The sequence below is a fragment of the Mustelus asterias genome, unplaced genomic scaffold, assembly GCF_964213995.1.
Source record: "Mustelus asterias unplaced genomic scaffold, sMusAst1.hap1.1 HAP1_SCAFFOLD_4857, whole genome shotgun sequence".
In the NCBI taxonomy this organism is placed as follows: Eukaryota; Metazoa; Chordata; class Chondrichthyes; order Carcharhiniformes; family Triakidae; genus Mustelus; species Mustelus asterias.
This window is the reverse complement of record NW_027594800.1, coordinates 1-12,427: the sequence shown is the minus strand read 5'-3', so window position 1 is coordinate 12,427 and position 12,427 is coordinate 1. Positions and strand designations below refer to the sequence as shown.

The window sequence follows — 12,427 nt, the reverse complement described above, 5'->3', positions numbered from 1 at the left end:
TGACACCCTTGCACCTGTTCACTGTTGAACGTCCCGCTGTGTGACTCTGTCCCTCCTTCCCCCCATGGCAGACGTATTCCGGTCTCTTCTGTGTGACGGTGAACCCCTACAAGATGTTACCCGTCTACAGTTCCCAGGTGGTGTCCGCCTACAGGGGTAAAAAACGGGCTGAGGCTCCACCCCACATCTTCTCCATCTCGGACAATGCCTACCAGTACATGTTGACAGGTACGGAGCTTGGGGGCGGGGGCGGGTGCGGGGTGCGGGGGGGAGGGCACGGGGCTCGGGGGGGGGGGGGGACACGCGAATCAGAAAAGGACGGCGGACCCTCAGATCATCTGGCAACTAATGACACGCCAACCTTGGGTCACCTTGAAACGAACATGAATAACATAATCTGAGGGTCACTTAGAGACTAATTGCATGCCCGCGACGACCCTCACCAAAGATGGGGGGGTCACTTAGAGACTAATTGCATGCCCGCGACGACCCTCACCAAAGATGGGGGGTCACTTAGAGACTAATTGCATGCCCGCGACGACCCTCACCAAAGATGGGGGGTCACTTAGAGACTAATTGCATGTCCGCGACGACCCTCACCAAAGATGGGGGGTCACTTAGAGACTAATTGCAAACATGCAAATGTGGGTCACCCAGAGGTGAACCCCATACGGAATAATCTCGGGAATCAGTGGTGGGAAACTTGCGAGCGTGTTTCCCAGAAACGGGATTCAGGAGAAGGATTGGAAAAGTTGGCAAAGAAAATTGCCTTTCCGATGGTGACGAAATTACAGAGCTCCGGGAAAAAGGTTGGGGGAGGGGTGGGGGGGATATGGAAAAAAGAATGACCGCACTTTCAAAGGGCTAGTACAGGCAGGAAGGGGCAAATGGCCTCTTTCTGTGCTGTAACAGCCCAGCCGGGACACAAACTTGCAGATATTAATTGTACTTTTTATTCCAACAGATAGGGAGAATCAGTCTATTCTGATCACGTGAGTATTTCATCAGAATTTCAAATCTGTGGGGTTACTGACAGAGTAAAGCTCCCTCTACACTGTCCCCCCATCAAACACTCCCAGGACAGGTACAGCACGGGGTTAGATACAGAGTAAAGCTCCCTCTACACTGTCCCCATCAAACACTCCCAGGACAGGTACAGCACGGGGTTAGATACAGAGTAAAGCTCCCTCTACACTGTCCCCCCAGCAAACACTCCCAGGACAGGTACAGCACGGGGTTAGATACAGAGTAAAGCTCCCTCTACACTGTCCCCCATCAAACACTCCCAGGACAGGTACAGCACGGGGTTAGATACAGAGTAAAGCTCCCTCTACACTGTCCCCATCAAACACTCCCAGGACAGGTACAGCACGGGGTTAGATACAGAGTAAAGCTCCCTCTACACTGTCCCCCATCAAACACTCCCAGGACAGGTACAGCACGGGGTTAGATACAGAGTAAAGCTCCCTCTACACTGTCCCCATCAAACACTCCCAGGACAGGTACAGCACAGGGTTAGATACAGAGTAAAGCTCCCTCTCCACTGTCCCCATCAAACACTCCCAGGACAGGTACAGCACGGGGTTAGATACAGAGTAAAGCTCCCTCTACACTGTCCCCCATCAAACACTCCCAGGACAGGTACAGCACGGGGTTAGATACAGAGTAAAGCTCCCTCTACACTGTCCCCCCATCAAACACTCCCAGGACAGGTACAGCACGGGGTTAGATACAGAGTAAAGCTCCCTCTACACTGTCCCCATCAAACACTCCCAGGACAGGTACAGCACGGGGTTAGATACAGAGTAAAGCTCCCTCTACACTGTCCCCATCAAACACTCCCAGGACAGGTACAGCACGGGGTTAGATACAGAGTAAAGCTCCCTCTACACTGTCCCCATCAAACACTCCCAGGACAGGTACAGCACAGGGTTAGATACAGAGTAAAGCTCCCTCTACACTGTGCCCCATCAAACACTCCCAGGACAGGTACAGCACGGGGTTAGATACAGAGTAAAGCTCCCTCTACACTGTCCCCCATCAAACACTCCCAGGACAGGTACAGCACGGGGTTAGATACAGAGTAAAGCTCCCTCTACACTGTCCCCATCAAACACTCCCAGGACAGGGACAGCACGGGGTTAGATACAGAGTAAAGCTCCCTCTGCACTGTCCCCATCAAACACTCCCAGGACAGGTACAGCACGGGGTTAGATACAGAGTAAAGCTGCCTCTACACTGTCCCCCATCAAACACTCCCAGGACAGGTACAGCACGGGGTTAGATACAGAGTAAAGCTCCCTCTACACTGTCCCCATCAAACACCCCCAGGACAGGTACAGCACGGGGTTAGATACAGAGTAAAGCTCCCTCTACACTGTCCCCCATCAAACACTCCCAGGACAGGTACAGCACGGGGTTATATACAGAGTAAAGCTCCCTCTAACTGTCCCCCATCAAACACTCCCAGGACAGGTACAGCACGGGGTTAGATACAGAGTAAAGCTCCCTCTACACTGTCCCCCATCAAACACTCCCAGGACAGGTACAGCACGGGGTTAGATACGAGTAAAGCTCCCTCTACACTGTCCCCATCAAACACTCCCAGGACAGGTACAGCACGGGGTTAGATACAGAGTAAAGCTCCCTCTACACTGTCCCCATCAAACACTCCCAGGACAGGTACAGCATGAGGTTAGATACAGAGTAAAGCTCCCTCTACACTGTCCCCATCAAACACTCCCAGGACAGGTACAGCATGGGGTTAGATACAGAGTAAAGCTCCCTCTACACTGTCCCATCAAACACTCCCAGGACAGGTACAGCACGGGGTTAGATACAGAGTGAAGCTCCCTCTACACTGTCCCCATCAAACACTCCCAGGACAGGTACAGCACGGGGTTAGATACAGAGTAAAGCTCCCTCTACACTGTCCCCATCAAACACTCCCAGGACAGGTACAGCACGGGGCTAGATACAGAGTAAAGCTCCCTCTACACTGTCCCCATCAAACACTCCCAGGACAGCAACAGCACGGGGTTAGATACAGAGTAAAGCTCCCTCTACACTGTCCCCATCAAACACTCCCAGGACAGGTACAGCATGAGGTTAGATACAGAGTAAAGCTCCCTCTACACTGTCCCCATCAAACACTCCCAGGACAGGTACAGCACGGGGTTAGATACAGAGTAAAGCTCCCTCTACACTGTCCCCCATCAAACACTCCCAGGACAGGTACAGCACAGGGTTAGATACAGAGTAAAGCTCCCTCTACACTGTCCCCCATCAAACACTCCCAGGACAGGTACAGCACGGGGTTAGATACAGACTAAAGCTCCCTCTACACTGTCCCCATCAAACACTCCCAGGACAGGTACAGCACGGGGTTAGATACAGAGTAAAGCTCCCTCTACACTGTCCCCATCAAACACTCCCAGGACAGGTACAGCACGGGGTTAGATACAGAGTAAAGCTCCCTCTACACTGTCCCCATCAAACACTCCCAGGACAGGTACAGCACGGGGTTAGATACAGAGTAAAGCTCCCTCTACACTGTCCCCATCAAACACTCCCAGGACAGGTACAGCACGGGGTTAGATACAGAGTAAAGCTCCCTCTACACTGTCCCCATCAAACACTCCCAGGACAGGTACAGCACGGGGTTAGATACAGAGTAAAGCTCCCTCTACACTGTCCCCATCAAACACTCCCAGGACAGGTACAGCACGGGGTTAGATACAGAGTAAAGCTCCCTCTACACTGTCTCCATCAAACACTCCCAGGACAGGTACAGCACGGGGTTAGATACAGAGTAAAGCTCCCTCTACACTGTCCCCATCAAACACTCCCAGGACAGGTACAGCACGGGGTTAGATACAGAGTGAAGCTCCCTCTACACTGTCCCCCATCAAACACTCCCAGGACAGGTACAGCACGGGGTTAGATACAGAGTAAAGCTCCCTCTACACTGTCCCCCATCAAACACTCCCAGGACAGGTACAGCACGGGGTTAGATACAGAGTAAAGCTCCCTCTACACTGTCCCCCATCAAACACTCCCAGGACAGGTACAGCACGGGGTTAGATACAGAGTAAAGCTCCCTCTACACTGTCCCCCATCAAACACTCCCAGGACAGGTACAGCACGGGGTTAGATACAGAGTAAAGCTCCCTCTACACTGTCCCCATCAAACACTCCCAGGACAGGTACAGCACGGGGTTAGATACAGAGTAAAGCTCCCTCTACACTGTCCCCCATCAAACACTCCCAGGACAGGTACAGCACAGGGTTAGATACAGAGTAAAGCTCCCTCTACACTGTCCCCCATCAAACACTCCCAGGACAGGTACAGCACGGGGTTAGATACAGAGTAAAGCTCCCTCTACACTGTCCCCCATCAAACACTCCCAGGACAGGTACAGCACGGGGTTAGATACAGAGTAAAGCTCCCTCTACACTGTCCCCATCAAACACTCCCAGGACAGGTACAGCACGGGGTTAGATACAGAGTAAAGCTCCCTCTACACTGTCCCCATCAAACACTCCCAGGACAGGTACAGCACGGGGTTAGATACAGAGTAAAGCTCCCGAGACACTGTCCCCATCAAACACTCCCAGGACAGGTACAGCACGGGGTTAGATACAGAGTAAAGCTCCCTCTACACTGTCCCCCATCAAACACTCCCAGGACAGGTACAGCACGGGGTTAGATACAGAGTAAAGCTCTCTCTACACTGTCCCCCATCAAACACTCCCAGGACAGGTACAGCACGGGGTTGGATACAGAGTGACGTTGCCTCGTTTTGTCTGCAGCGGAGAATCGGGAGCTGGGAAGACTGTGAACACCAAGAGGGTTATCCAATATTTTGCCAGCATTGCTTCTGGTGCCTCAGCGAAGAAGGATGCTATTGCCAGTGGAAAGGTCGGTCTGCCTCGGGATTCCCCGCCGTTGTTTTGGTTCGAGAGACTGGGCGGAAACCTCGGGCGGTTTCAATCAGTTGGTTCCCGTCTGATACGTCTAAAGTTTATTTATTAGTGTCACAAATCGGCTTACATTAACACTGCAATGAAGTTACTGTGAAAATCCCCGAGTCGCCACACTCCGGCGCCTGTTTGGCTACACTGAGGGAGAACTCAGCACCCTAACCTACACATCTTTGGACACTAAGGGGCAATTTAGCATGGCCAATCCACCTAACCTACACATCTTTGGACACTAAGGGACAATTTAGCATGGCCAATCCACCTAACCTACACATCTTTGGACACTAAGGGGCAATTTAGCATGGCCAATCCACCTAACCTACACATCTTTGGACACTAAGGGACAATTTAGCATGGCCAATCCACCTAACCTACACATCTTTGGACACTAAGGGACAATTTAGCATGGCCAATCCACCTAACGTACACATCTTTGGACACTAAGGGACAATTTACCATGGCCAATCCACCTAACCTACACATCTTTGGACACTAAGGGACAATTTAGCATGGCCAATCCACCTAACCTACACATCTTTGGACACTAAGGGACAATTTAGCATGGCCAATCCACCTAACCTACACATCTTTGGACACTAAGGGACAATTTAGCATGGCCAATCCACCTAACCTGCACATCTTTCAGACTGTGGGAGGAAACCAGAGCACCCGGAGGAAACCCACGCAGACACGGGAGGAAAGCAGAATTAGGCTATTGAGTTGGATGATCAGCCGTGAGGGTGATGAATGGGGGAGCAGGCTCGAGGGGCCGAATGGCCTCCTCCTGCTCCTATCTTTTAGGTTTCTGTGCTTCTAACGTTTCACAAGAATGATCCCTGGAATGAAGAGCTTGTCGTGTGAGGAACGGGTTGAGGACTCTGGGTCTGTACTCGTTGGAGTTTAGAAGGATGAGGGGGGATCTTATTGAAACTTACAGGATACTGCGAGGCCTGGATAGAGTGGACGTGGAGAGGATGTTTCCACTAGGAGGAAAAACTAGAACCAGAGGGCACAACCTCAGGCTAAAGGGACGATCCTTTAAAACAGAGATGAGGAGGAATTTCTTCAGCCAGAGAGTGGGGAATCTGAGGAACTCTTTGCCGCAGAAGGCTGTGGAGGTCGGGTCACTGAGTGTCTTTAAGACAGAGATAGATAGGTTCTTGATTAATAAGGGGATCGGGGGTTATGGGGAAAAGGCAGGAGAATGGGGATGAGAAAAATATCAGCCAGGATTGAATGGCGGAGCAGACTCGATGGGCCGAGTGGCCTCATTCTGCTCCTATGTCTTGTGGTCTTGCATTTGGAAGGTCCAATGCATGTAGGGATTGCACAGTAAATGGTGGAACCCATTGTTCGGGGGTGGGGCCTGGGTGGGATTGCGGTCGGTACAGACTCGATGGGCCGAGTGGCCTCATTCTGCTCCTATGTCTTGTGGTCTCAGGGAAGATGTTGGTTTGGCTCTTCAGAATGGGTGTGCTTGGAGGATCGGGTTTCCTGTGGTGACCTCTGACCCTCACTTTCTTACCTTTGACCTTTGCCCCCTCCTGTCCATTCAGGGAACTCTGGAAGATCAAATCATTCAGGCAAACCCTGCGTTGGAGGCTTTTGGAAACGCCAAAACCTTGAGGAATGACAACTCCTCCAGATTTGTGAGTCAAGTTTTGCATTTATCTAGCAACCTGATACATCCGAACCTGCTCTTCACAACCCTCGGCACTGACCCTCCCCACAGTGCGGCGCTCCCTCAGCACTGACCCTCCCACAGTGCGGCGCTCCCTCAGCACTGACCCTCCCACAGTGCGGCGCTCCCTCAGCACCGACCCTCCCACAGTGCGGCGCTCCCTCAGCACTGACCCTCCCACAGTGCGGCGTTCCCTCAGCACTGACCCTCCCACAGTGCGGCGCTCCCTCAGCACCGACCCTCCCACAGTGCGGCGCTCCCTCAGCACTGACCCTCCCACAGTGCGGCGTTCCCTCAGCACTGACCCTCCCACAGTGCGGCGCTCCCTCAGCACTGACCCTCCCCACAGTGCGGCGCTCCCTCAGCACTGATCCTCCCACAGTGCGGCGCTCCCTCAGCACTGACCCTCCCACAGTGCGGCGCTCCCTCAGCACTGACCCTCCCACAGTGCGGCGCTCCCTCAGCACTGACCCTCCCACAGTGCGGCGCTCCCTCAGCACTGACCCTCCCACAGTGCGGCGCTCCCTCAGCACCGACCCTCCCACAGTGCGGCGCTCCCTCAGCACTGACCCTCCCACAGTGCGGCGTTCCCTCAGCACTGACCCTCCCACAGTGCGGCGCTCCCTCAGCACTGACCCTCCCCACAGTGCGGCGCTCCCTCAGCACTGATCCTCCCACAGTGCGGCGCTCCCTCAGCACTGACCCTCCCACAGTGCGGCGCTCCCTCAGCACTGACCCTCCCACAGTGCGGCACTCCCTCAGCACCGACCCTCCCACAGTGCGGCGCTCCCTCAGCACTGACCCTCCCACAGTGCGGCGCTCCCTCAGCACCGACCCTCCCACAGTGCGGCGCTCCCTCAGCACTGACCCTCCCACAGTGCGGCGCTCCCTCAGCACTGACCCTCCCACAGTACGGCGCTCCCTCAGCACTGACCCTCCGACAGTGCGGCGCTCCCTCAGCACTGACCCTGTCCGTGGGCACACACAGGAAGGACTGCTGCCGAAAGGTTAAAGGTCAATGGGTGACAGGGGAATGATGGATGATGGAGTCTGTGGCATGAGTTCTGGGTTATAAGGGGTCCTCTCTCTGCCCCGGTGATTGAAGCAACCGAGGGCACCCTCACTACTTTGGAGACATATTTCGCGGGCAAGCTTGTTGGCAGTGGATTTCGGAATGCGGAGTCCCCTCGGATGGACTTCCAGTTAATCTCTGCTCGGCCGCTGGGGCTTTAGGGGTTGCGTTTTTCATTCATTCATGGGACATGGGCATCACTGGCTGGGCCAGCATTTATTGCCCATCGCTCTCCTCCTGCCTCGGGCAGCTCGTCCCAGACACTCACCACCCTCTGTGCAAACAATACTGCCCCTCTGGACCCTTCTGTATCTCTCCCCTCTCACCTTAAACCTATGCCCTCTAGTTTTAGACTCCCCTACCTTTGGGACAAGATAGAAACAGAGAAAAACTACAGCACAAAACAGGCCCTTCGGCCCCACAAGTTGTGCCGAGCACATCCCTACCTTTTAGGCCTACCTATAACCCTCCATCCTATTAAGTCCCATGTACTCATCCAGGAGTCTCTTAAAAGACCCTATTGAGTTTGCCCCACTGACGGCAGCCGATTCCACTCGCCCACCACCCTCTGTGTGAAACACTTCCCCCTAACATCTCCCCTGTACCTACCCCCCAGCACCTTAAACCTGTGTCCTCTCGTAGCAGCCATTTCCACCCTGGGAAAAAGCCTCTGAGAGTCCACCCGATCTATGCCTCTCAACATCTTATACACCTCTATTAGGTCTCCTCTCATCCTACGTCTCTCCAAGGAGAAAAGACCGAGCTCCCTCAGCCTATCCTCATAAGGCGTGCCACTCAATCCAGGCAACATCCTTGTTAATCTCCTCTGCACCCTTTCAATCTTTTCCACATCCTTCCTGTAATGAGGCGACCAGAACTGAGCACAGTACTCCAAGTGGGGTCTGACGAGGGTCTTATATAGCTGCATCATTATCCCCGGACTCCTAAACTCAATCCCTCGATTGATAAAGGCCAGCACACCATACGCCTTCTTAACCACCTCCTCCAACTGCGGGGCCGATTTCAGAGTCCTATGGACCCGGACCCCAAGGTCCTTCTGATCCTCCACAGTACTAAGAGTCTTTCCCTTCACATTGTACTCAAGATATTGACTATCGAGCTGATCTGTGCCCCTCATTATTTTATAGACCTCTATAAGATCACCCCTCAGCCTCCTACGCTCCAGAGAAAAAAGTCCCAGTCTATCCAGCCTCTCCTTATAACTCAATCCATCAAGTCCCGGTAGCATCCGAGTAAATCTTCTCTGCACTCTTTCTAGTTTAATAATATCCTTTCTATAATAGGATGTCCGGAACTGTACACAGTCTTCCAATTGTGGTCTTGTCTTTGGGAAAAGATGTTGACTATCCAGCTGATCTGTGCCCCTCATTATTTTATAGACCTCTATAAGATCACCCCTCAGCCTCCTACGCTCCAGAGAAAAAAGTCCCAGTCTATCCAGCCTCTCCTTATAACTCAATCCATCAAGTCCCGGTAGCATCCTAGTAAATCTTTACCGCACTCTTTCTCGTTTAATAATATCCTTTCTATAATAGGGTGACCAGAACTGTACACAGTATTCCAAGTGTGGCCTTACCAATGTCTTGTACAACTTCAACAAGGACAAAGGCAGCAGATCCATGGGGAACACCACCACCTGCAAGTTCCCCTCCAAACCACTCACCGTCCCGACTTGGAAATATATCGGCTGTTCCTTCGCAGTCGCTGGGTCAAAATCCTGGAATTCCCTCCCTAATGGCATTGTGGATCAACCCACAGCACGTGCAGCGATTCAAGATGGCGGCTCACCACCACTTTCTCAAGGGGGCAACTGGGGATGGGCAATAAATGGCGGCCCACCCAGCGACGCCCGTGTCCCAGGAATGGATAGGATAATAAGTTAAGGATGGCGGTGGGATTACGTGTTGTCAGAACCTCGGTCGAACTCTCTCTCTCTCTCTCTCTCTCTCTCTCACAGGGTAAATTCATTCGGATTCACTTTGCTGCCTCGGGCAAGCTTGCGTCGGCAGACATCGAGACTTGTGAGTACTAACACCCTGGGGTGCCCGGGAACGCAGTAGGGGAGAGCTGGGTGGGGGCAAGACCCAGGTCGGGGCAGGGCGGCGAGGGAGAGATGGTGGGGAGATTGTAGGGATTCTGCCCCTCTCTCTCTCTCTCTTGAGCCTGTTACACAGGAACAGGAGGAGGCCATTCAGCCCCTCTCTCTCTCTCTCTCGAGCCTGTTACACAGAGGAGGCCATTCAGCCCCTCTCTCTCTCTCTCTCTCAAGCCTGTTACACAGGAACAGGAGGAGGCCATTCAGCCCCTCTCTCTCTTGAGCCTGTTGCACAGGAACAGGAGGAGGCCATTCAGCCCTTCTCTCTCAAGCCTGTTACACAGGAACAGGAGGAGGCCATTCAGCCCCTCTCTCTCTCAAGCCTGTTACACAGGAACAGGAGGAGGCCATTCAGCCCCTCTCTCTCCAGCCTGTTACACAGGAACAGGAGGAGGCCATTCAGCCCCTCTCTCTCTCGGCTGTTACACAGGAACAGGAGGAGGCCATTCAGCCCCTCTCTCTCTCTCTCTCTCTCTCGAGCCTGTTACACAGGAACAGGAGGAGGCCATTCAGCCCCTCTCTCTCTCAAGCCTGTTACACAGGAACAGGAGGAGGCCATTCAGCCCCTCTCTCTCTCAAGCCTGTTACACAGGAACAGGAGGAGGCCATTCAGCCCCTCTCTCTCTTCAGCCTGTTACATAGGAACAGGAGGAGGCCATTCAGCCCCTCTCTCTCTCTCGAGCCTGTTGCACAGGAACCGGAGGAGGCCATTCAGCCCCTCTCTCTCAAGCCTGTTACACAGGAACGGGAGGAGGCCATTCAGCCCCTCTCTCTCAAGCCTGTTACACAGGAACAGGAGGAGGCCATTCAGCCCCTCTCTCTCTCGACCTTGTTACACAAGAACAGGAGGAGGCCATTCAGCCCCTCTCTCTCTCAAGCCTGTTACACAGGAACAGGAGGAGGCCATTCAGCCCCTCTCTCTCTCTCTCGAGCCTGTTACACAGGAACAGGAGGAGGCCATTCAGCCCCTCTCTCTCTCTCTCTCGAGCCTGTTACACAGGAACAGGAGGAGGCCATTCAGCCCCTCTCCTCGAATCTCTTCCCGGGGGAGAAGTTGGGGATTGAGGGGGGCACAGGTTGAGGAGAATCGGGAATGGGACCTGGAACAGCGATCCGAGGCAGGTTCGCACTCGCTCGTTGGGACTGGACAAGTAACTAATATTCCCTCCCGCAGTCCAGACAAATCTCAGTGTGATATTGAGGCTGTCAGAGGATCGTGAACCTCAGGACATCACTCGCTGTTAACCTGTACCAATTCCCCACTCTCGAACATGAGGGAATGCATTTTGGAAGGTCTAATACAGATTGGAAATATAGAGTAAATGGCAGAACCCTGAAGAGTATTGATAAGCAGAGGGATCTGGGTGTACAGGTACACAGGTCACTGAAAGTGGCAACGCAGGTGGAGAAGGTAGTCAAGAAGGCATACGGCATGCTTGCCTTCATCGGCCGGGGCATTGAGTTTAAAAATTGGCAAGTCATGTTGCAGCTTTATAGAACCTTAGTTAGGCCGCACTTGGAATATAGTGTTCAATTCTGGTCGCCACACCACCAGAAGGATGTGGAGGCTTTGGAGAGGGTACAGAAAAGATTTACCAGGATGTTGCCTGGTATGGAGGGCATCAGCTATGAGGAGAGGTTGGAGAAACTCGGTTTGTTCTCACTGGAGCGACGGAGGTTGAGGGGAGACCTGATAGAAGTCTACAAGATTATGAGGGGCATGGACAGAGTGGATAGTCAGAAGCTTTTTCCCCAGGGTGGAAGAGTCAATTACTCGGGGGGCACAGGTTTAAGGTGCGAGGGGCAAGGTTTAAAGGAGATGTACGAGGCAAGTTTTTTACACAGAGGGTGGTGGGTGCCTGGAACTCGCTGCCGGGGGAGGGAGTGGAAGCGGATACGATAGTGAGTTTTAAGGGGCGTCTGGACAAATACATGAATAGGATGGGAATGGAGGGATACGGTCCCCGGAAGGGGAGGGGGTTTTAGTTCAGTCGGGGCAGCATGGTCGGTGCAGGCTTGGAGGGGCCGAAGGGCCTGTTCCTGTGCTGTAATTTTCTTTGTTCTTGGTTCTAATAAAGTCCTGGGGTCGCTTAGAGACTTCTGGCAAACATCCCTAACCTTGGAGACACTAAGAGAGTAAAGATGAATAAATAATTAAGTCCCAGGGTCAGTTAGAGACGAATGGTAAATATCGCTAACCTTGGAGACAGCGAGAGAACAGAGATGAATAAATAATGAAGTCCCAGGGTCACTTAGAGACTAATTGCAAACATTCAAACGTGGGTCACCCAGAGGTGAACCCCATACAGAATAATCTCGGGTTCAGTGGTGGGAAACTTGCGAGCGTGTTTCCCAGAAACGGGATTCAGGAGAAGGATTGGAAAAGTTGGCAAAGAAAATTGCCGTTTCCGATGGTAACGAACTTACAGAGCTCCGGGCAAAAGGTTGGGGGAGGGGTGGGGGGGATATGGAAAAAAGAATGAAAAGATACGTGAATAGGATGGGAATGGAGGGATACGGTCCCCGGAAGTGTAGGGGGTTTTAGTTCAGTCGGGGCAGCATGGTCGGTGCAGGT

At 53.0% G+C, this 12,427-nt stretch overlaps 1 protein-coding gene across 1 annotated transcript; it reads left to right on the top strand.

The window, feature by feature from the left end:
* Positions 1-77: 77 nt before the first annotated feature.
* LOC144491259 (myosin-6-like) lies at positions 78-9,778 on the top strand (the record flags this gene model as incomplete). The annotated part of the gene is made up of 5 exons (XM_078208941.1): positions 78-228; positions 965-992; positions 4,813-4,921; positions 6,540-6,632; positions 9,715-9,778. Coding segments are annotated over exons 1-5 (409 nt in total), but the record flags the coding sequence as incomplete, so codon positions are not given.
* Positions 9,779-12,427: the final 2,649 nt, after the last annotated feature.